The 24,647-nt window shown below is 41.9% G+C and overlaps 2 protein-coding genes across 4 annotated transcripts; both read left to right on the forward strand.

Annotated features, from left to right (window-relative positions):
• The first annotated feature begins 2,783 nt into the window (after positions 1 to 2,783).
• Positions 2,784 to 8,484, forward strand: naa50 (N-alpha-acetyltransferase 50, NatE catalytic subunit). Of its 2 annotated transcripts, none has more exons than XM_048267152.1 (5): positions 2,784 to 2,989; positions 5,035 to 5,168; positions 5,359 to 5,478; positions 6,239 to 6,305; positions 6,790 to 8,484. In XM_048267152.1, the coding sequence occupies exons 1-5, from the start codon at positions 2,982 to 2,984 to the stop codon at positions 6,965 to 6,967; spliced, it is 507 nt and encodes a 168-aa protein (XP_048123109.1). In that variant the 5' UTR covers positions 2,784 to 2,981; the 3' UTR covers positions 6,968 to 8,484. The 2 variants fall into 2 exon arrangements, with proteins under 2 accessions (XP_048123109.1, XP_048123108.1); XM_048267151.1 differs by having other exon boundaries at positions 2,788 to 2,989; positions 5,032 to 5,168.
• A 5,405-nt stretch (positions 8,485 to 13,889) lies between these two features.
• LOC125309482 (basic helix-loop-helix domain-containing protein USF3) lies at positions 13,890 to 23,568 on the forward strand. 2 transcript variants are annotated; one of them, XM_048266437.1, is made up of 7 exons: positions 13,890 to 13,964; positions 15,008 to 15,121; positions 15,252 to 15,316; positions 15,569 to 15,609; positions 15,863 to 15,945; positions 16,069 to 16,165; positions 16,298 to 23,568. In XM_048266437.1, exons 3-7 carry the CDS (start codon positions 15,270 to 15,272, stop codon positions 23,095 to 23,097), a joined length of 7,068 nt encoding a protein of 2,355 aa, XP_048122394.1. In that variant the 5' UTR covers positions 13,890 to 13,964; positions 15,008 to 15,121; positions 15,252 to 15,269; the 3' UTR covers positions 23,098 to 23,568. The 2 variants fall into 2 exon arrangements, with proteins under 2 accessions (XP_048122394.1, XP_048122396.1); XM_048266439.1 differs by having other exon boundaries at positions 15,572 to 15,609.
• The last annotated feature ends 1,079 nt before the right edge of the window (positions 23,569 to 24,647 follow it).

Raw genomic sequence — 24,647 nt, forward strand, 5'->3', positions numbered from 1 at the left:
TCTATGATGTCTTAGGATCACCCAAGGAACAAACATACCACATTTCAAGCTTTTAAGAGGTTGTTTAGGTGGTGTTTGAATCAGCTACCAATTTTGTGGCGGGGAGCACAGCATTTTTCAATTTCTTTAAAAACTCACTTCCTGTTTGAGATATTTTTCGCCCCCTCTTCTAGGATGTCTTAGGATCACCCAAGGAACAAACACACCAAATTTCAAGCTTTTAAAGGTAAACTATGCAGTATTGGCAATTTCCTTACTGTTTTCTCAGTTTTTGCTTCTTTTTCACTGGCTTTGTCATGACGAATGTCCATCGCTACCTTTTTTCTAGCCGTTGCCTGGCGTGTATGTGTATTTGAATGCAGTAAAGCAATTCATTACAGTCGTTATACTTCCTGACATTGAGGCCATCGGCCCGCCGGCCCACAATTGCAAGGGTGGTTTTTCTACTCACAGGCGCTAGGGAGAAGCGAGACGGCAACCATTCAACCCGAAAAAAAGTCATATAACCATTCCAATGACTCTGAAGCTGTTAAATGAAGGTAAATTAAGCGAAAAAACCTGCATAGTGTGCCTTTAAGAGGTTGTTAAGGTAGTGTCTGAATCAGCTGCCAATTTTGTGGCGGGGAGTGCGGCATTTTTCAATTTCTTTAAAAACTCACTTCCTGTTTGAGATATTTTTGGGCACCCCTTTTTAGGATGTCTTAAGGTCATTAATTCTTAATCTACTAGTCTACTTAATTAAAAAAGGGTTTTAAGGTCAAAAGTAAGGCATTTATAAGGGCTAAAATTAAGGGGTTTTGTTTCGTAGTGACAGAGTATGCTGAGATATGGTACATTTTGACATGTTTATTTCCGCAATATTCTTTGAATTGTCACTGTGTAACATGACCTTGCTGCCATCTGTAGGTGCATAATATGTACTGTATGTTTTTACTAGGACTTGAATGTTGTTGTTGTTGTTGTTGTTGATGGGTAACTAGTGTTTTTGTAACCTAAGTGTAATCACATAATCTGAGTAATTTCAAGAATAAATCTGGGCAATTAGATACATACAGAGACAGTACGTACCTGTCTACATGCCTAGGTCCGAGGTCTACATGGACTTTGAGGTCAGATAAGTGTAATTGTGGAGACAGTTTCTCACAGAGTTGGATATGGTAGTAAAATAATTCAAGGTGATAAGATTCACAGTGTCTTCGAATAGTCAGCCCTCTTTACAGTAAAACGTAATATTTTCACGAATGAAATATAGGCTATTTCCATAAACCGAAGGTGTACATGGCAGACCTGGATGTTCCAAATGAAACATGAATAACATCTAAGCACCAAATATGTCTTATTTCATATATGTCTTATGTCAAATAGCTCTTTTACCAATAAAGATACTCACAGCTTATTGCAAAACCAATAAGTGAAGATCGAAACAACCTCAGTTCCCCAGTGGATACGTTTTTTTGAAAGTGTTTCTATTCAGAATACAAAAAAGATAATGTGAGAAAATTCCAATACAGGGCCCCTTGATGAATTCAACTGAAATAATAGCAGAATAAACACAAACCTAGCCCACACACATATTGACTGTTAACACTCAATATGTTCTGAAGAAGTCCAGACAACGACTCTACTTCCTTCGTCAGCTAAGGAAATTCAAAGTTTCTACATCCATCATGAAGGCCTTCTACACTTCAGCGGTTGAGAGTGTTCTAACTGGTAGCATCATCACCTGGTATGGGAACTCCACAGATTGTAGTACTCTGCAGAGAGTAGTGCGCTCAGCTGAACGTACTATAAGAACTCAACTCCCTGCTCTACAAGATATCTATTCCAGAAGAGTAGTACTCCTAAGAGCCCAAAAGATTCTGAAGGACTCTTCTCATCCTAACAATGGATTATTCCTACCGCTGAAATCAAGAAGACGCCTATGTAGTCACAAAGCCAGAACTGAGAGACTCAGGAGAAGTTTTTATCCCCAGGCCATCCGAACTCTGAACTCACACTATACTGACTTTGCACACATTCACTGCTCAGCACTCTCAAACATTTCCCAACTCTGAACTCACACTATACTGACTTTCACTCCTCAGCACTCATGACCCCCACACACACACACACCTACAAGACTTTTAGCACTTTTACATCCCTCTCCCTATGCTACAGACCTTTTATTTATTTTCTTATTTCATCACACGTCAAAACACACACTTTTGCACATCTCCATAGAATTTTTCATTTATTATTTTTGATTTCTCCTCCATCTACCCATGTCCTTGATTGCCTAGCCTTTCTGCCAGACATAATTTCACTGCATTTCTTACTTCCAGTAACTATATGCATGTGACAATAAACTTCCTTGTATCCTTGTGTTCAATTATAAGGTGGCATGAGCTACAGTATATTCTGCAACTCTAAAATGTTACAGCAGAGGCACTGTGTGGCTTCTATCCATTAGACTGGGATGCATTTGTGTCACGTGACTGTGTCGTTTGTATCTTCTGTATTTGATTTTTGATTCCAATTTATCTTTTCTTAATTGGGATATGGGATATTTGATTTATGTTTATGCTTATGTTTTAGATTTAACATGTCTGTAATGGGTTTTCGTATTTAAAGCAGTTTCAAATCATGATGTGAAAGGTCAAAGTTCATCTACTTTTCCCTTCGCCGATATGTAATTATTTTGTTTCAGGTTCATCAAAGAACGGCCAATATCATGTACTGGGTATCCAGGAATATTATTTGATTTTACACGACATTTTGAGGAGGAGAAAAAAACATTCTACCAGGAGCAAAGTGTGAGGGGTCAGAGTTGACAGCAGCGTCGGCTGTGGAGGGAGAACGGTTAGCCAGCTTGCTAGCAACATACATGTGGAGGGTACCTCTGGAGGCAATCATTATTCGAACTGAACCCAAATCACCCTTTCTTACCATAAAATACACTCAACGCATATTGCATATTGAACAAGGACTAACTTCTTTTCGCTATGAAAGGGTGAGTAGCTACGTCTAAACACGTCTATTCACCACGAGTAAAGTTTTTTCCTTTCTCTTTTTTTCCAACGGGGGGCGGGGGAGGCGATAGAATGCTAAGCTAACCTAAGCTCTCCGCTCAGTTGGGCTAACGGTAGCTAATGGTAGCAAAAGAATCTGCCAACGACAGCACCACAGTTAGCCTAGCTAGCTAATATTTCTCATAGCGATTGGTTTAAATTAGTTGTTAACTCGACACTGTGCTCTATAATTGTTAATCACACTGTTGTTTGTTTTTACACTGCCTTTATGAACCTGACATTACAGTAGTAAGCTTGAGACCGGTGTGTGCTATCTTCGTGTGGCGAATCCTAATTCGAGATTCGTTGAGTCAGACACCCAGGCTTTCTAGCTAGCAAACCACGCTTTTACCATTTCAACACCTTAAGGAGTCCATTGATTTACAATGTCAGTGTCTTTCATTGTAATGTTAGGTTAGCTAACACTTTTGGGAGTATGGAATGCTATACTCGGTCATGTTGACGCTATTTGAGAGGCGAATCGGTATTGATTTATGTAGGCTTACTTGCTTACCCTAGCTACCTAGCTTGCTAAATTGTCCCTTCGGAGTTTTGAAGTAAATTCTCAAGTTAGCTAGCTAGCTACTAGCCAACTAGCCAGCCTTGATTGTAGCTGTCTTTGTAGCTACGAGTTCACAGAAGTTACTTTTAACTAGTGTCCCCCAAAACAATATCTGTTGTGCTCAGTCTGTTGTACTGAGCACTACGTTGTTGGATGGTAGGACAACAAGGGTGAATTTATTTGCAACATGATCTTTTCTTAGGTGCAACCTGTTATTTTGTTACAACGACTAACAACGTTAACGTATGCTAGCAAGCCGAATAGTAGGATACTACCTCATTTAGTCCAGCTATTAATAACAGTTATAGTAACAGTCTGCTGTCAGTTTGGTTGTGGTGGCACTCTGAATAGCACAGTTACCAAAGCTCTGTGTTAACTTAGCCCTGCAGTATCAAAAGTAAACATTTTGAAATCGTTTAATTTATTAGGAGGCATTGCAGGAAATCAGGAAAGTCATGTTAGTAACCTGTCAGTGTGCCAAGTGGTGCCAATCCAAACAGAAGTGTTTAAAATGAGTTTGCCAGCTATTCAATGTACAATGGTACCATGCCTTCTGGATGATGTAACATTGTGTATTATAAATTGGTTAACAAATAACTTAATTTCAATTGGTTTGAATGAAATGATTAGGTGCTCAGTTATGCTATTTTACTTAATGCAGTCATTATTTCATTTTACAAGGCCTACTATAATGGTCTAGTATTTTGTAATGCTACTTATATAGGATCAGTTATAAATGGAATTTTATCAATCTGCAGTATGTTGGCTAATGCATGTCACTAAAAACAACTGCAGAATGAAATCCATAAACTTGTCATTGAGGTCAGACAAGCGAACCACAAGCAAGGCACTGTTGGTGTCCAAGAGGTTTTATGTGGATTTGTGGACCAGATGTCTTAAATCAAACCTGCAAAAGTTGCCAGGTCTTTCCCGTCACCACATCCTATCTGGTGGCTGCGCAAGTGGTGCCAGGCACACGTGACAAGCAGCTGTTGTGTCGTAGTGGAGGTTTAGCATGTAGTTACCCCTATAAATACCTCTCACGTCCTGCAGCCAGGGTCAAGTAGTGGCAATAAGACAGATGCTGATGGGACTCAGTAACAAGTTAGCACTGGAGCAGGTCTAGACTAGGATTAACCTAGTGGTTTGTGATGGCATGTTGCACTTTTGTTAAAATCAATCGAGACCTTGATGCTCTCAGTGCTTGTTTGTAGCTTTGTGTGAGGGAATGTTCTGGGAGCAACACTGTGATCCACCATAAGTAGTTTCACTGTCGTACGCCTCTGGAAGGTCCCTAGGCTGACTATTAGGGTTGACAAGGTGGAAGAGAGAGTCATTTTTTTGTTAAAGTGGTGCATGTGTAATGCTTGACCTGCAAGTCTTGTTGATGTTCAGCCATTGACCGTTTTGGTTTTGTTCCAGTAGCCGGATCGAGCTGGGGGATGTTACACCCCACAACATTAAACAATTGAAGCGACTGAATCAAGTCATCTTCCCCGTCAGCTACAACGACAAGTTCTACAAGGATGTGCTGGAGGTTGGAGAACTCGCTAAGCTAGGTAAATATCTGGTGCTGGTATAACTAAAACAGCATGGGAACAGCAACTATTTAGTGGAACTCAAAGCAAAATGGACGTATCTGACATTTCTTCACTGTATGAGTTTTAAATGGCTCTGTTTGTAGATATATGAAGGTTGTTTTTGGATTCAGCATTGCTCTGATATAACATTGTACCACCTTTCTTCCAGCTTACTTCAATGATATTGCAGTAGGTGCTGTATGCTGCAGAGTAGACCACTCTCAGAATCAGAAGAGATTGTACATCATGACACTAGGCTGCCTAGCACCCTACCGAAGACTTGGAATAGGTAATATTGTGTGTACATGACGCTAGATAAATGTTATTGTCTAATTATTCACATGGCGTTAGGACTCTCTGTTTTTTTTCCATGTGAAACACTGCAGGAGTTCGACAACAGTGTGTGTTACTCTACAGAGATGGAATGTTGGCTAGTGCCTACTCAAATTTTAATGGATGTAATTTTGTGGCGACTGATAACCATTTACAGAAGACCACTGGAATGACTGAGTAGTAATAGTTTTATTTGTTTGTTTGTTTGTTTCAATTTGGACAAAGATGCAGGCCATGATTACAGGTTCAGGTTTCACAAAAGATTGTTAATGTTTGAGCTTAACATCCAATCGAATTATTCCCCTTCATTCCATAATCATGGAGCACCATGTTGATTGGCTAGGACTGTTTATGGCTTTATCCAAGCCACTATATTTGTTAAGTGTACACTGAAGGGACAGCTAGAGGACTTCACACCGTGTATGGAATTACAATAACCGACTACACTTGTAACAGTGTTAATCTAACATTAACACTGTCATTTTGATAATGTGATATAAACTTGGAAAGGACCCTGACACACAGTATTTTATGATGCATCATGACCATTTGCAGGGTTATTCCCCAGTCCCATGTCAAGGCTCTGAGAATATGTAGTTGTTTCAGCAGTGCAAATAGATTTTTTTACTTGCAGTTATGGTAATGACCACATTTCACTTTTGTATACCATAGATACACATCTTTTGAATATGATTTAACTTTTGTTTCATTTACAGGGACAAAGATGCTGAACCATGTGTTGAATATCTGTGAGAAGGATGGCACTTTTGATAATATCTACCTGTGAGTATCTGTCATGAGCTTTTCACTGATGAGGGTTTTAAATTCAGATACATGATAATTTGGTGAATCTGTCAATCATAAAAATCCATCTACTGATTTTCCACTGAATACGTAATTTCAGGAACTCATTTCCCATTCCACCACCAAACCTTGGGAAGGTTGGATTACAAATTTAGATTCACCAACTCTAGTGTCTCTATCAACAAATGTGTTATTGGGATTGACTGGGTGTATCTTTGCGCGTATGTGTTAGCCAGTATAACTACAGTGTAACTACATTTTATATGTACTTGTAATAGGGGTGTCATGATTTTGTGTATCATTGTTCACAATCAGTCAGTGTTACTACAGTGTCACCACACGTTTACAAATTCTGACTTCAATAACTATGCACTTGCAATACCTGTGGGTTGGGAGTTTGATTCCTCCTTGTGACAGTAGGCTCAAGAGATGGCTCATAATGATTTGCTTCCTGTCCTTGCAGTCATGTGCAGATTAGCAACGAGTCGGCTATTGACTTCTACCAGAAGTTTGGCTTTGAGATCATTGAGACAAAAAAGAACTACTACAAGAGGATAGAGCCTGCAGATGCCCATGTGCTTCAGAAGAGCCTGCGCAGCCCGTGTGCGCCCCCTGCGGGAGAGCTGCAGAAGGCAGACTAGAGGCTGAGCCATCGAAGAAACATGGTCTTGCCCCATCTCCCCCAAAAGGAACTGTGACAAAAGCCCCAGGGTCGACACATTCACCACTTAATTGGAAAACAAAAGTTGTTTTAATTTTTCATGAAATGAAATCAAGTCCCTGTATTTTGCCATTTCTTTTTTTTTTTTTTTTCTTCTATTCTTCAGTTAGGTATTTGAAAACAAAACAATTGTTTTAAGAGTTCAAATTGCTCCAAGAGGCTGCTGATTTTTCTGACCGTTAAGAGATGGTGAAGGTTTCTGTGTTTTGCAAAGCGTGCTGTCTGTGTGTTCTTTTAAAATCGTTGACTTGAGGTAAGGGGACGATTTTGTTTTGCTGTTGTGGACATAAACAGTCGAACTAAAGAGGGAACATCTATAGAAGGTAGGATTGCTGTCGAAGAAGGATGTCCCCCTTTCCCCCCAGATGGTAACCTTGGAGTGATGCTTTTGAGGCATCATGGTGATGCACAGAATTCTCAGAACTCCATCCCCTCGCCACCTGAGCCCATGGACAATTGGGAAGGGAATCCTGCTGGTGGTTGAGACTTGTTGCTTCTTTTGTCCCTGGCAGTGCGAGAGCGTTGCACAAGATGCAGTGTCTCCACTGTGACATGAACCTCTCTGTGGCTGTGAGATCAGTGCTGGAGAGTGGAGAGGGGCACAGGGGCCCCCTCTGGAAAAAAAAACGGGAGATTGGTTGGAACGATTTCAAGGTGGGGGGAGACTGGAGGAGACTCCACTCTTTCTGAATGTTTTGGTTTCTCTACCCATTATTTAATTTCCCTTGGAGTTTTATTTTTATTTTTTGTTACATTGATGCTGAATGGCTCAAGGCTTCTCTGAAGGTTTGATTGAAAACCAATGCTGCAGGTGAGATACAAATACTTAAAAAGCATACAGTGTGCAGTTAAAGGGGCAACACAGTGTTGTGAAAGATCAAAACTCCCCACCCTCACCCCAAGATGTAAGCATCTTGAATTTCCAATGGAAAATATGTTCGCCTTGGTTGGCAGGAGTACCAGTGTTTTTTCTCTTTTTTTTGGTTAAGGCTTACTGTAGTACAACTGCCCCTCAACAGGAGCAGTGAGAGTGGCTTGTGGACTGTGACCTACTGTGTGCTCTCTTCCAAGCTCTGTATGTGTGTGAGTGTGTGTGAATTTGATTCTTTGAGGGTTTTTTCTTGGCACACTGGCAGCTAAAATCTCTCCCACAGTGTACCTGTACCATTTCAGTGATGTTCACTGATTACAATGTCCACCTTATATACATGTGGGACTGTTGCAGGTCAATCCAACAGGTTTCTTATGAAGAATGTGGGACAGACCCTCAAGCCCTCAGAGAAGCCTTGACCCTATGCATGCATGGAGAGGATTGTCCTTTCCAACGTAGTTAAAAGCATGTTTTTTTTTCCTTTCTTTGAAGAATTTTATCTTTTCTGGAGCTCTATATTGTAAGACTTTTAAACCTCTAAATAAAGGAAATACTATTTGCAGTAAGCCTTTTGTCCTCATGTGTAGCTTTGTCACATAAGTTCACAAGTTTGCCTATTTTATCTGCAAGTCTGTATAAACGCAAATTATACAAATTAAACTAGAAATGCAATTCCAAGGAATTACCAGTGCATGAAAATGCTAAAGTTGTAATGTAAAATATGTATAGTTAAAATAGATATAGTCTGAGCGAATTAGGGTTGAAGGTGGAAGTAAATACAGCAAAAGGATATTTGGTATCAATCGAACCGTAATTTCATGTAGATTAAGAATTTCAGGTGCCTACAGTGCAGATTTGTACCAGAAAAAAGATATACAGCTTTGAATGGACCATGGTATAATGATTATTGGGCCAAAATCGTATATTATCACATATAGATATTACTGATATCTCCCATACTGGTAAAAGGATCTTTACCAAACTTGATGTACTTACTCACCATAAATTCTTGATGAAATTAGTAGGTGTTTAATGTCTTGGGGTCAAAGGTCAAGGTCACGTGAGGTCATACTTGACATGCAATGTTTGTGTTATACCTCTCAAGTAGATTGAAGGATCCTCATTAAACCCAACACAGATAATTAAGCCTGAATTAACTGATAAGGCATTAAAGATCATGGGATCACAGGTAGAGGTTAAAGGTCATGAGGCTATAGGTGGCTGAGGCATAGAATCAGCTATCTGAATGGGTATTAAAAAAGATTAAGACATTTATTAAAGCAAAACAAACTTTATTTTCTGTATAAAAACAGTTGTTTCAAAATCCACATCTTATTTTAGTATTGTAGTAGTAGCCTCTCTGAAACCAGGGGAAATCAAAATAATTTGCTGTTTTAAAATGCAAACATCTGTGTGAATACCTGTTTTAAAATAACTGTTTCAGTTCATAAATGATATTGGAGTAAAAAACAAAGTACTATTACATAACATTCAGTACATCATTTAGACAAGCTGAAGAGCAGAAGTTTTAGATTAAATCCAAACCATTTCTGTCAAACATCTGATAAACATTGTCATCTTGAGCTATTTCCTTCAATTTAAATTATAACGCCAGACGAGCAATATAAATGTCTATGTTGATAGAATAGTGTTAGAAATAAAAACTATCCTTGCATCGCATTGCAATAGTTATACTTTGTTCCCTGAAGTTGGTAGTAGGCATATAAGCAACGGCAGCAGCGGACTGATATTACCTAGGATTTTACTAGGTATTATGGTGGGTTTTCAGGATGTGAAGGGATGTAATCATGGGTTTCATAAAGGGTTATACTATTGCATGGGGTTTCATGTTTTAGAAGAATATAGTCATAAGTGTCATAAGTCTTAATGCCACTGCATTTGCTGTGAGCAGTGTGAGGTCATTGTATCTTGTGTAGGCCAGACCAACTGTCAGAAGAGTGGGGTGAGTGGAAAAGTACTGGGGGTACCAGGATGAGAGGATCTCCTCCTTACATGGTTAAGGGAGAGGGGGTGTTATCAAGCTGGTGAAGACTGGACAGGACAAGGATGAGGAGGCCACTGTGCCTTATGAGTTAGGGCCTGTCCAGCTAGGAAGAGAATAAGATAAGAAGGCCTTATTTCACCAAACTGGAAGGAACCAGAAAACTTAGGGTTACACTATTTTACATATGTTACCTTTGCATTACATAGGTTTGCATATAGTTTTATGCATGATGGGAAGATGGTTTCCACCAATGTAAGCGACCCTGCTTGGTACTGATTGGTGAAGGGTGTTGATGGAGATGGCATGAGAGGGTGGCACTTCTCAAGGGCTGAGGAGTATAAAATATAGTGTACAGTATAGCCATCCGTAGGGGAGATCTTGTCGGGGGCCCCAGCTGATGACATCTCCTCCCTATTGCTTTGATGGGTGGGCTGTACTATCATTGGAATACGGTGAATAAAGATCAACAGTCTTCGGAAAATCTTCTATCTACATTGTCTCCTTCGGACGCCTTGTTCCAGAGTGCTAAATTACTAAATAGTCAAGTGGTAATTGTTAAGTGGACAATTGGATTTGGAAGTGGACATTTTCTAGCCTGGAAAATCCAGACCCTGGTAATCTAGATAGATTAAGGGTCTGGCCACGAACAATGTAATGGCCCAACTCGAGGGGCAGCACCAAGCATGCATTTGAAAATCTCACTGCATGCAATTGGATAACACTAGACCAATGTTTACTCTGAATGATTCCGGACTTCGACACAATTGGATAACACTATGACCAATGTTTACTGACCTCCAACGTTGCAGCGCTGTCATCATCAGTTTAGCTCTCCTCTGGCCCGCATATATCAGATACGCCGATTTGATTGGTTCCCCGGATGCAAGGGGTAAAAGTAACCTGCATCATTGCTCATTCCATTGTGCTCTCGCGAGAACTCTGGATTTCCAGGGTAGACATTTTCCACGACAGTATCCTGATTGGTGCTTCTCTGTTTACTTTTCGGGTACTACTAACCACTGCTAAGAAATTAGTCCCTCAAAATGTTATGCAATCATTGAAATGCAAGGATAGAATAATGTTAGAAATATAAAACTATCAACACACAGACATTTACATCGACAGCCGTTATAATGTATTTGCCTGGGTGTACTGTGGAGTAAGACTGTTTTTAGTGGCAGGCTAACATACTGATTACTTGCGCTAGCTTAGCACCTGCAAACTCTACAACTAGAAGGACTGGATGAAACGTGTTGAAAACGGTCTCCACTGATAAATATCACACATGCTAACTTGGAAATGAGGTCCTTTGTCCAATATCCTGAACAACCCTTTAAAAATGTGTTGTTGCCTATAGCAATGCTATAGTAAATCAGCTTTTGCAAGCCAGTGCTACAAGATGATAACCTGACCCTAGCCAGATGAATTTCGCTCCGCCTAGCTCCACTCATCCATCTGGAACCGATCCATTAAAGTGTTGCTTCAGAAGGCTGGGCCTAATCAAAAAATGCTTGCATATGATTGAATAAGCCACTTGTCCGTCATCTATTGACGTGCTACTTCAACCACTCACATCGAAGCCAACCCGTGACGCTAATAACAGTCTCACAGTCGCTTCTACGCTATGTCACATCTATGAAACTCCCACCCTGCGTCCTGATTGGCTGAACCGTAAAGTCGGTTGCAGAAATCACTCTCAATGGAAGAGGTCCCAGATGGATGTGAGTGAAGCTAGGCGGAGCTAAGCGGAACGAATCTTTTTACAAGATGACGGCTCACCTCCACATTGGCAGATAACGCAAAGATCTGCGCATATGCCAAGTTCCTCTTCAAGTGCTGTCTCATCATCCATTGCAGTGAAATGGAAAATAATGAATCAAGACAGTACTGAGCACAACTAAATACTGATATTCATCCCAGGGGAAAATATTGCTTCTTACAACAGTCTCATCTTTCAGAAATAAAATTTACGAAGATGATTAATTAACACGAAAACGTTGCCTGGTGTCCCTTTAAGAGATTGACAAATTCGTATTTAATTATATTATTGATATCTACCGTCAAAATCTTCCAAAATATTTAGATATTATTTTTTGCCCACCCGTAACTTCAACTGAACAGATAACAACGGACATGCCACATTACTAACATCAAAACCTTTAAGACAATGCTAGTCTTCAGGGTTACAGAAATTGCCAGGAGAAAGTGGACAACACCTTGTCCATGAAGGGAAAAATAGCAAGGGCCACAGTTAACAGTCATACTAACTTATGGAAAGTCACAACAGCACAGAAAGCTATAATTTACAGCTGGAAGTAGCACTGCTTGTACTGTGGAAAGGACTGCATGGGCAATATTGAAAGAGATTGGTCAGGTCATGACTATGCTAGTGGAAGTATTTCACTGCTATGTAACTAAGCACATTTGCCAACAGTAATTGCAATCAGAATCTTGATTCTTATACAAAGGAGGAGTATTGAACTCATGAACTCGTGCTGTAGGAACTCCCCATGTCAAAAACAACCAAGTCTATATGCTAAATTATGTAAAAATGCTATATTTACAGTAATTGAATTGAACATGGCATGTTGATTAGCATGTCTCACCGTCTATAACCTTGTCAGGGGATGAAACTGACCTTAACCTTTGACCCCATGGCCCTGAGTCCCTAAGTTCATCTAACTTGTATAGACAATAAATGTACTAGAGTTAATGAAGATCCATCAGTCTGCTTTGGAGATATGAACCAAATACTGCATGTGAGTTATTTGTGTGACCCCTTGTAACCTTGACATTTGACCTCAAGACCTAAATTGTCTTGCCAACTCTTTGACAACTTATAGTGGGTAAGTAGACCAAGTTTGATGAATATCTTTCAATTGGCTTAAGAGATATCAACTAATATCAAGATGTACTAACATACGTTTTTGACAACAACAAAAAAATTGTGCCATGCTCCATTCAAAGCCCTATATATTTTTTTCGGTACAAATCTGCGCTGTAGGCACCACAAATTCTTAATCTACAGAAAATTACAATTCAAATGATACCAAATATGTTTTTGCTGTATTTACTTCCACCTTTGACCCTTTTCTAGGCTAATTCGCTATAAGACTAATAATACAGAGTACTACTACGGTGATGCTAGGATAGATGGTGGTTGCATAGCTTAATAAAAGTTGATAGTTTAAAAATAGACCGTTTAAAAGTTGAATGTAGATAGTTTAAAAGTTGTTGATAGACAGCTAGTTTAATAGATAGATAGTTTAATGATAGTTTAAAAGTAGACCGTTTAAAAGTTGAATGTAGATAGTTTAAAAGTTGTTGATAGACCGCTAGCTTAATAGATAGATAGTTTAATGATAGTTTAAAAGTAGACCGTTTAAAAGTTGAATGTAGATAGTTTAAAAGTTGTTGATAGACCGCTAGCTTAATAGATAGTTTAATGACACACTGGCAGCTAAAATCTCTCCCACAGTGTACCTGTACCATTTCAGTGATGTTCACTGATTACAATGTCCACCTTATATACGTTGTGGTACTGTTGCAGGTCAATCCAACAGGTTTCTTATGAAGAATGTGGGACAGACTCTCAAGCCCTCAGAGAAGCCTTGACCCTATGCATGCATGGAGAGGATTGTCCTTTCCAACGTAGTTAAAAGCATGTTTTTTTTCCTTTCTTTGAAGAATTTTATCTTTTCTGGAGCTCTATAATAAGAATAAGAAGAAGCCTAGGAAGAACAGTACAGTGCATCTTCATGCACTGTAATAAGAAGAAGCCTAGGAAGAACAGTACAGTGCATTTTCATGCACTGTAATTACTGTGCACGTATATGTACACAGTATTATTGGGGGCTCGCATTAAATCACTAGCTTCAATGTAGTAGACCCCTACCTGAGGTGTGCCCGCTGTGATTGGTTTACCCCTTGGTGTTCCACGTTGTGATTGGAAAACTCCCTCTCAGAATGTTAGGTTGAGAGGACAGCTCTTTGTCAAGCTAAAGTTTTGACAGGCTTGGTCCAAAAATGGAGAGGCTACAGGTAAGCTGAGGACAACATTAAAGTGTTGTTAAGCCTTACGGAATATCCATAAGAGTTCCTAATGTATTGTTTTGCCAACACAACGAGCCAACAATGCAAACCTTGCTAGCTGGATTGCTGCGTGCAAAGCAAACAGAGGAAGCTAACTACTACGCTAACATTCGATAGCAGAGTGCTTTGCTAACTGTGAGTCGAAGGTACAACAGGGGACTGTACTATGTGTACAAAACTCTTAACGTTTTTACTAAATGCACTCAGTGTGACATTTGCCTAGTAATATAGTAACCTATAATCTACCTCGTTAGCTAGAATTAACCGAACGTTAATGACCGTGTATAGCAAACCAACTGAGCTACAAACCTTTCCTAGTGATGGGTATGTAACCAGACATTGTTTACAAATGTAAGCTGTTAACCACAAAATACTCCTGTTTATTAAATGACTTGATTAGAACATGTATTAACTATTGGAGCTCACATTTCACTGTTAAATGTGTGATGTTAAGACTGTCTTTTAGCTGCTATCTAACGTTAACGTTGTCCAGATTGGTGGTTAGCTAACGTAGCTAAATTGGATAATGGCGATAGCTAACTTCAGATGATCATCATACACATTTGCTTTCTGATCTCCTACATCATCAGTAATGTTCACTCTGCCTGGTCGTAACACTCAGAAAGGTAATATAACAAGTTGACCTAAATATGGCACGCATGCATTATTTGCTGCCTTTGGAAAATAGATATGGTTATATTGATACGGCTAGCTAATAGTGGTGGTAACGAATAATAAAAGTAAAACACGTCTAGCGGATGTGTGGTAGGATTTGATAGCTAACGTTAGACCGTATAGTTTATGTAATTAAATTGCACATCAGGAATTAACCAGACTGTTTTTGAACATGACTTGGAATAACTAATTTTGCTGTCAACTTGGTAAGCTCACTAACTATTACCAAGTGGATGACGATGACTAAGTGTGTCTTGCCTTGTTGACAAAGGTAATTGGTCAGGTAATTATCCTAACCTAACGTTGTCTCATTGAAGAACTCCTCTGCTGAAGTTGGTGTATTGCAAGAGTTGCGGAAGTGTCTGAAAGTGTGTTAACCTGGCACGTTTGTTGGGAAGAACCCCCTGGCTGGTGTCAGCCGTAACGGGGAGGTAGGCTACGTTGTCCTAGATAATTGCCTTTCATCCAAACATTTTGTAAAATTGACATCTCTGTTCTAGTTGTTATCATTCATGTGTCTTTATATTTTTTCAAAATCTTTTGGCACATGTGGTTTTACAGGCCTGAAAAAGTGTCAGGATGCCAGAGATAACACAAAGTCAGACCCCGGTCAACAAATCTCCAAGGTATGTAGTGGTTAATCCAGTTATATCATATGTTGTAAGCATTTCAGTTCCTTTTAAGAGGTAACTTACTGAATGGCCAGTTGTCCTGTTATTGTGAAATTAGGAATGCAAAATATTTATTTTTTTGGAAACCAGACAAAAGGCAAAATATGGGAACACAGTCTTCAGCTCTATAGATACAAAATAATATTGATGAAAGTTGACATTCATACTAGAGGTTGTCATTACTAATACCTAGTTTTGTTGTCTAAGTAGGAGGAAGAAAAACAAAAACAAGGAGAGTCATAATGCAGGTGAACGATTTATCTCTGGTGTTTTTATGTACAGCCCTCTCACATCTATTGGCATCTTTTGTAAAGATGAGTAAAAAGAGGTTTAAAGAAATCATGTTTTGGCAACAAACATAAAATGACAAGATTTATTTGTTATACCTCTTTCAACTAATCTTTAACAGGGATGGCAATAAATTTGGAGGGTACTGTATATGTTCATGTTGTGATGTAGTCAAGCACGAGAGCTATATCTAAGTATGCAATCTGTTCACAGTTGAAAGACACCGTAAAGAGAAAATCAATGCCGGCATCAACCGCATTGGAGACCTATTGCCTTGCTCCCCAGCTCTTAAACAGGTGTAATGTCTAATACAGATTACTTGCTCGGATATCACACTTCATTCAATCCCATATCAAATTGTTTGCTTGTGTTGACTGCGGCAGAATATCTAATTGTCTTTTCTATTTCTTTCCCTGAAGAGCAAAAACATGATCCTAAGCGAAGCTCACCGTTATATAACAGAACTGAAGCAACAGAGTGATGAAATGCTTCTCACTGGTGGTGACAAGGGGCAAGGTAAAATGTGTTTTGGCCTGCCTTTGCACAGTCCTTTTTTCCTTTGATCACTTGCTGTATGTTTCTTACAAAGGGTGTCTTGCAATATAAAAAAATGTTTCTCTAATTCCATATTCACTTGTGCTTGTGCAGCGGAAGAAATAAAGCGACTGCGACGGCAAGTTGAGGATCTGCGCAAGGAAAGTGCTCATTACCTTGAGCTGCTCAAAGCCAATGGCATTAACTTCCTTGATGACCCAACAATTCATTGGAAGGGCAAGCAGCGTAGTGCGAAAGTAGCTAAAGTAACACCAACTCATCTGCTGTCCAAGGGAATCATTGTCTATTCCAGTGGAAATACCACCTCCCCCTCTGGTAAACAGCCTGGTCAACAAAATCTTATCCCACAGCAAGACAAACAGCCTGAGACTGCTGTGATTGTGGAACGTGCCTGTGATGTTAGACCAGTTGTCCACAATGGAGCACCAGTCCATGATGTCATACCATCCTCCACTCCACAGCATATACCTGTAGCGACCCTTATTCCTGCTGTGACCAGGATTGGACTCGCAGTAGTTGAACAGCCTGCAGCAGTGGCCCCAGTTGCTCCGAAATTGCCTCCCCCTGTGAATTACATCACTTTTCAGAGCCTGTGCCCACAACCTGCAATCACTGCCCACTTGCCTCAGCAACCCCTGCCAGTCTCTCCTGCCCCTACCCTTACGTCTGGAACCATCTCCACTGTCTTCCCAAGGCAAGGTGTAACCCATCTCTCTCGAGGTGCAGACAGCAGACTGCTGGCCCCGGATGTTGCGGTAATGGTCACCTCTTCCAATCAAACTTTACCGTCTAGTTCAAATCTCCTCAGTGCTGCAGGGAATACTCAGACAACATGGACAACATTGCATCTAGCAGGGAACACGGTGCAACCAGTCTGTCAGTCATTGCCAACTTCAGTCAGCAATGGCGGCAACAGTGCTGGCCCGCAGCAGTTTTCTGTGTGCTCTGTTGGTGTGAAACCATCAACCCAGCCCACAACAATTCAGATCCAACAACAAGCTGTTGCCATGCCACAAGTTGCTTTCTCTACATCTCTCCCACTCCAGCCTTCACAGCAGCAACAGCCACAGCTTCAGCCCCAGTCAGCCATTTTGCCCCAATCAACATTGTTAACTCACCCAGTCAGTGTTTCCCAGGGTCAGCCTGTCATCTTACCCCAATCAACATTGGGGCCTCATTCACAAGTAACTGTACTGTCTCAGCCAACCATGCAACCTGTAGCTCAGCCGCAGCCAGCTCTAATATCCGTAGGCCAGCCCAAGCCAGTTCTGCTACCCCAGACTAAACCGCAGCCAGCCTTACTTCCCCAGCCTCAGTTGGCAGTGATGCCTCAATCTGCTGTAATATCTCAGCAACAGTCTGTCGCACCACCACAACCCCAGCCAGCTCTATTATCCCAGCCTCAGCCCTCGGTTGTTGCTCAGCCACAGTCAGCAATAGTGCCCCAAGCGCAGCCAGGCCTTAATCAGCGGCAAGCTGCTGTGGTGCCTATGCTTCAGACCATGCAAGTTTTGCAGGTTAATCCTGCTGGAACAACGGTTGCTGCAGTCCCTGTGCAACAAAACAATAATCCAAATGTTGTTATCTTGCAGCAGGCTGGTTCCTGTACAGCCCAACAAGTGATGAGGGAGGATCTGAGCAGCCAGACTACCCAGACACCTTGCCAACACATTGTTATTATTCAGGCACCTAATCAGACGCCTCAGACACCACAAACCCCCCAGACAGTAGTTCCTGCTGCAATGCCTGTATTACCTGGCAATATTACAACTTCCAACGCACTTTCTGTAAACAATAACCAGGCGGTTTCAGGCAAACAGTTGGTACATATTCTTCCACAGCTTTCATCACAGGCCCCTCAGACCATCTCTATGAATGGACAAGTATTTGTTTTGCAACCAGTGCAATCACCTGACAAAGGGAGTGGTCTGGCTGCACCAGTTCCCCAACAGATTAGTCAAACATCTTCTGGTGAAGAACAGAGCGGTAGTCTCACTGTCCACAGCTTGGGCTCACTTACAAGCCTTAACCAGACCGACTCACAGGTTACTAGTCAAAGTATTGTCCAAGTGCACACCATTGCTCCACCGTCACATGCAGTTGTGCAGCATAACTTGCCTACCACTAATTTAGCTGTCAATAGCTCTGGGACAATGGCTCCCACTTCCACAGAAACACCTGCACAACCCAAGCAAGTGAGTAGTGAAGTCAAAGGGCCTGTGAAAAAAATAGGACCTTGCAGGAAACCAGGTAGGAAACCTAAATCTGCTAGAAGTAAAGACCTCAAACTGGGACGGTGTCTTCTCCCAATTGCAGCCAAGCCCACAACACCGCAGACTAAGCCATTTGATTCAGTCCAGCTTCTAAAGCAGTCCACTACTGCTGTAATTGCTCCAAAAACATCTTCAAGCTCTAAGAGGACAGTCACTGTCAGTTGTACAAACACTGTGCAGACCACAACAGCAGTCACCAAAAACAGTCCTACTGTGATGAAGTCACCTGTCACTAGAGTAAATCTCACAGCAAGTGGAGTTTTAAGTACAAGTGCCAGTTCTTCTCAGAACACCCCATCAATCAGTGTTGCTGTTTCAGAAGCTGTGGTAACGGTAACCAGTATCCAGTCTACACTGGATAAGTCAACAGTTGCTTCTCCAGTTACTAACTGTAATGGTGTTAGCACCACATTGAGTGTCCCATCAGCAACACCAGTCAGCTCTGCTCCAAGTAGAACGATGGCCACATCCATTAGTTTTACACAGGAAACAATATCTGTGTCTAAACAAACGGCCAAACTGAGCAGATCTGCTGCTGCAACAAATTCATGTTCTTTGAATACATCAATAGACAATGGTGTGCTGATGACAAAAGACACAACTGCAGTCTCTTGCGTTGACTCCATTGTGAAGCCTCTATGTTCAGCAGTCAGTGTTCAGCCTGTGAGCAGAGAATCCCCTCAGACTAAAACAGTTTGTGTTGGCCTTTCTGTGCCCAGTATACCTTCAGCAACAAGCTATAGCTCAATGGAGACTACAGCATTAGTTACCTGTGTTGGTTCCACTCATAGTAAATCAACAGTTGTACCTTCCAGTGGTGTAATGGTTACTCCCATTCCTACAATTCACACCTCTGCTCCAAGCAGACCAGCGATTTCTGTACAGTCAAATCAGCCACCTTTACAGTGTCATAAAACTGCAAATTTACTGGATTCCTCACAGATTTGCCGTTCTTCTACTTTGCCTCCAATTCAAACATCTTGTGCTGAGCCTTCATTGCAGTCAACCCCATCAGCCACAGCCAGCCAGATGCAACCCCCTGAGCCTAGGAAACGAGATAACACAAGTGGATCTCGGAGCCAACCTCAGGAAGTAAGTTTGGCTCCTCTACCCTCTACACAGATGAGTTCTGCTGAATTGAAACTTGACTCAAGAAAGGAGAAAGCGCTTGTATCTATTGAGAAAGGTCATTTGCTGACTGATAGATGCCCAAGGAAAGACTCTTCCCACCCTCAAGAGGTGTATGCATTAGAGCAGGATTCTTTGGAACAGCCCCTTATTTCAAATAGCCAGACAGATTTGCCACTCTCAGCTGGTGGTAGAGGGTTTTCAGTTGCCTCCATGCTTCCTACTGGCCACAGTACAAGTGCTTCGTCTAACAGCTTTGGAACATTCAGTTTCACACCTGAGCAGGCAGAGATACTAGCGTTGGTTACCGCTTGGGATCTACCCAAATCCCAGCAAGCCCCCAACAGCAAAGAAAGGAACCCAGAGCAGCAGTTCAAGCCAAGCAAACACCTGGATCTGCCCTTGATAAAAACCTCTTCCCAAAGCTCTGTCAGATGTCCACCAGTGGAAGGAACAACAAGCCGGCCAAATAGACCACCTCACAGTGTGGCTTATTCACAGTCTCAGTCCGCTTCAGTTGGTAGTCTTAATGTCAACAATTTAATACGTCCCAGTTCCAGTCAGCCTTATCCTGGGTCTCCCAGTCTGGCCCAGCAAGCCTCGGTTCCCTCACCAGGAGGCCCTGCTAACTTGGTGTCCCAACCATCCACCCCCGTTCTTCCAAACTGTTCAGTATCTGGACAGCTGAATGAGTACACACCCCTCAAGAACATGCGTCCACATGGTGGTGGTGTAGCAGAACGACATCTGAAGGAGCTACCGAAGCGTCCAGCCCAGGACGATGTGATGTTACCAAGTAACAAACGTCCCAAAGGCTGCCCGCCTGGTAATGTCGGACGCATGGATGTCAAGACTGCAGATCACTCCCAAATGATTATTGGTCAAATGACCCCAATCTCTTCAGCCGTCATGACTCGAATCAACCCAGAGAGCTCACTTTTTTCCAGCAATGGCTTCATGAGCACAGTATTGAGACCAACCGATGGCCATTGCACCTCTCAGGTACTCTCTCAAGAACCCAATCAGCCTGGTGTAGTGCATCTTCAGCCCAGTCACTCCCAGAATAGTGCCCAATCACAGCAACACATAGGAGGAAACCCTTACCTGAAGCATCAGCAGCAAGAGCAGCAGAGACATCACCTGTATCAGCTACAACATCATCTCACACAATCTGACAACACACAGGGTCAGCTGCACAATATCCATCAAAGAACGATGCAGCAGGATCAGCATGTCCACAAAAAGAGGGGGATGGTCCGTGGGGGTCAGACAGGACCCCCTGTTGGTATGCAGCAGAAACAGCATCATTTGGAGAAGAGCGGGTTACAGCAGCATCCGCCATCTCAGCAACATCAACAGCATCAACAGCAGCAGCACCAACAACAGCAGCAGCAGCAGCAGCAACAGCAAGCACATCAGCAACAGCAGCAACAAGCACATCAGCAGCATCAACAACAGCAGTTGCAGCAGCATCAACAGCAACATCATCACCAACAGCAGCAGCAATCCCAGCAACTCCAGCAGGCCCAACACCAACAACCACAGCCACATCAACAGCAGCAGCAGCAAATTCAGCAGCAGAGTTCTCACTCACGCCACCAACACCTTCAACAGCAGATTCAGCAGCAGCACTTTGGGGGACGACTGCAGGAGAAGACATGCGAGGCCCAGCCAACAGGCCCGAGGACTCATCAGAACAATCATATGGGGCAGCAGGAGTGTCAGAGCGGGCAGGACCACAACACTGTCCAAAGACTCATGGGTTCTCGGAGTCTGGAACAGCAGTTGACCTCACAGGCTAATAGCTCTGCATCTCGTTCATCTGACCTCACGTGTGCTCCTTCACGACACGAGCGCCAGCGTCTTTCTAGCTACTCAGCAGAGGCTCTCATTGGGAAGTCGTCCTCGAGTGGCGAACAGCGCATGGGGCTTCACCTGCAGGCTCCACGTGGTAACAATCAAGATCAGCCAGACTTGCGCTATTTGGAACGGGGAAAAGGGAATATCAACCACAATCCAGCAAATAGGCTGCCACCTGACCACCCTGGGCCAGCTGATGTCCAGCGTATTAATGAATGCCCTCCTTTTAAGACCCTGAGCAGTAGCCACCAACTTGGCAATTTTGAGGTGCAGGTGTCCCGTGCAGGAGATGCCAATAAAACTGTACCTCCAGTGCAACGGGGCCCTCAAGTGCAAGGCACCTTTCGAATGGGCCCAAGTTCAGGAGGGGATGGCCGGTCGCGCGTGCCTTATTCAAGCACTCATGCAGGGCCACAGGGCATGCAGATTGGGGTAGGGCAAGAGGCTTGCCAGAGCTTCATGCAAAGTCTCCTGGCTCCACATCTACCTGAACAAACTGGACATCAAAGATCACAGTGCTGCCCCCCTGTTAGCATAGAATATAGCTGTGTGCCTGGAACATCTGCTGGGGATTTGCAGGCCAAAGCTTCTAGTCCTAGTCTATCCTCTTCTCAAAAGGCTCCTGCAATGCGCCTTGGGGAAAGCAATAAGGGACACATACCCCAGGTTAGTGGGAATTTGCATGGCCAAGGAGTTAGGACAGGACTCCCCCATCTGCCAACACCTCAGAGTAATACTGAACCAGGAAGAAACTCCGCTCCTTCTAGACCCCTGTCGGCAGTCAGTCAACGCACCCGCCATATTGGACAAGAGGCTCAAAGTTCTAAGATTCGACCAGGGGAACGGCAAAGGTCAGGAACCGTAAGAACTTCAGACCCGTTTGAGTCTGAGGGCTCCCTAACACTTCCTTCCACTGGAGGTGTGATCCTTGGGCGTCCACAGACAGGAGCTGAGACGCGAAGGGGCAGTATAGTGCGCTTCATGCCCGACAGCTCACAGGTTAGCAGTGAAAACAATCTGGTGTCTGACCAGCACCTCTCTCAGAACTTTCCTAGTTTCCCTTTCATTGCAGACGGCAGCATGAACCCACCGCCACCCATAAATGCAAACTCTACTTTCATCCCCCCTGTTAGCCAGTCTGGTACATCCCGCACCCCAGCCCTTCTACCTGTGGAGCCTCAGAATACCTTGCCCTCATTTTACCCCTCCTATTCCCCTGCAGCTCATCCCAGCCTTCCAAGTGAACTCCCAATACAGTATTTCTCCAACCAAATGTTTACAAGCCCAAGTACAGACAAGAGTAGCACCGCTCCACTCAATAACCGTTTTAGTTCCATACTCTCCCCACCACGACCGGTTGGCTTTGCTCAAGCCAGCTTTCCACTGCTCCCAGAAATGCCTCCCATGCCCATCGGGAACTCTTCAAGCATCACCCCTCACCTTCCGAACTTCAATTTGACCTCACTATTCCCAGAAATTGCCACAGCAATGCCACCAGATGGTTCGTCAATGCCTATGTCCCCGTTGCTTTCTTTGGCCAATACGTCATCTACAGACTCTAGCAAACAGACCAACCGCCCTGCCCACAACATCAGTCATATTTTGGGGCATGATGGGAGCTCTGCTGTCTAAACAACACTTGAGACTGTTGGTGATGAATCGAAACCTAGAATATTTCAAGGGTATTTCAGGTGTTATCATACTGTCCCTCACAGGGATTCTTTTTAGAGATATAGTTTTTCAGAAATCACCTGTAGCTAGATGGTTTGATACTGTAACAGGAGTTCTACTTTTGTGATGACCAGAGTAATGACCATGGTATTTAATATCATGGTAGTCAGGGTTATACAAGGGCATGAAATGCTATGAACATTTTTATTCCATCTGTAATGTTGGTTGATTTAAATCTCTTTCTGTTCATGTTGAAAGGTTTTTGTGTACAAATATTATTTTCTTTATTATTGTTTCTAAAAGAGTTTAAGGTTTTTCTTGCAAATTAGAATATCCACAAGGAATGAGTTTGATTATTTATTTAAGTTCCTAGAACACATTGTAGATATTTGTAAATATACAAAGTTGATTATTAAAGGTTTTCTAAGTAAAGCTTTTGTGCTGATTTCTTTCTTTTCTAAATAGTGATAGTCAATAGTCTTGTATCTTGGAACCTAGTTTCATGCTTTATACAGTTCTTATAAAGCTTAGCTTATACATGTCTTTTTTTCTACCAGGGGTGACTGCTTATTCCAGGTATACAAATGGAGTGACATCTTAAACTAAGCAGTCAATATGCAGTAGTACAGTCACTTGTATGGAGCTAAATATATTACATATAATATATATCACATCATTATTATTACTTATATTACTATTTCTGTCAAGTACAAGAATAAAACAAAGAGAAGTACACAGGATGAAAATGACTTTCCATTTATAAATGATTTATGGTCAGACTCGGTTCATACCACTAGATGGCAGTCACACCTGAAATTATACTTTGAGATATTTTGTTTGCCAACCTCTTATGAATTCGTATAACCCTATGTCCTTTGGTATTTGACCCTCTTAATGTGGATAGATCATTTTGCATATAAGAATGGACAGTAAAAATTGTTTGCATAGCCTTTAGCTGTCTCAATACAAACTTAGAACCTCTAACAACAGATTCAAGTAAGGAATATTACTGTGCCTGAAATTATCAGAAATTATACGTTGTTAAATCCAATTCCTGCACTGTGTGTGAGAACTTAAGCTCTGTAATAATTGAGAGAACTTGTGTGAATCTTGAAATGAATGAATTTAATTTGGATTTTATGTTATTAATAATGTGAATAAACCTCACAAAGGATTGAATGCTATATGCGGTTGGAATAGAATGCAAAATAATGTTGTAATAACAACACTTTCATAAACCATTATGGTTTTTGTTATGGGTTATGTCAAATCTAGTTCAGCCTGCTGTTTTATATAAGTAAATAATTTAGCTGCACCTCCTTGAAGAATGTTTTGCATTAGGATCATCCCACCGTGAATATTTCATAAGCACAGTGGGATATTTTCCAGCATCTTTCATCCATTACTGGTCTTATGACTGACATATTTCTGAAGCACTGTCTGTTGCACAGCTGTTATTATTTGACCTTAATGCTTTCTTTCTTTTTTCGTGCTTTCATTCGTGGCACGTT

This window comes from Alosa alosa, chromosome 16, assembly GCF_017589495.1.
Source record: "Alosa alosa isolate M-15738 ecotype Scorff River chromosome 16, AALO_Geno_1.1, whole genome shotgun sequence".
NCBI lineage: Eukaryota > Metazoa > Chordata > Actinopteri > Clupeiformes > Clupeidae > Alosa > Alosa alosa.

Bases quoted from the DNA above. Each gene is read 5' to 3' on its own strand.
- naa50 (XM_048267151.1), top strand. The intron at 5,169-5,358 runs GTAAATATCTGG...CCTTTCTTCCAG, and splicing joins TGGAGAACTCGCTAAGCTAG to CTTACTTCAATGATATTGCA. The intron at 6,306-6,789 runs GTGAGTATCTGT...CTGTCCTTGCAG, and splicing joins ACTTTTGATAATATCTACCT to TCATGTGCAGATTAGCAACG.
- LOC125309482 (XM_048266437.1), top strand. From the start codon at position 15,270: ATGCCAGAGATAACACAAAGTCAGACCCCGGTCAACAAATCTCCAAG. The intron at 15,317-15,568 runs GTATGTAGTGGT...TTGTTGTCTAAG, and splicing joins CCGGTCAACAAATCTCCAAG to TAGGAGGAAGAAAAACAAAA. The intron at 16,166-16,297 runs GTAAAATGTGTT...GTGCTTGTGCAG, and splicing joins TGGTGGTGACAAGGGGCAAG to CGGAAGAAATAAAGCGACTG.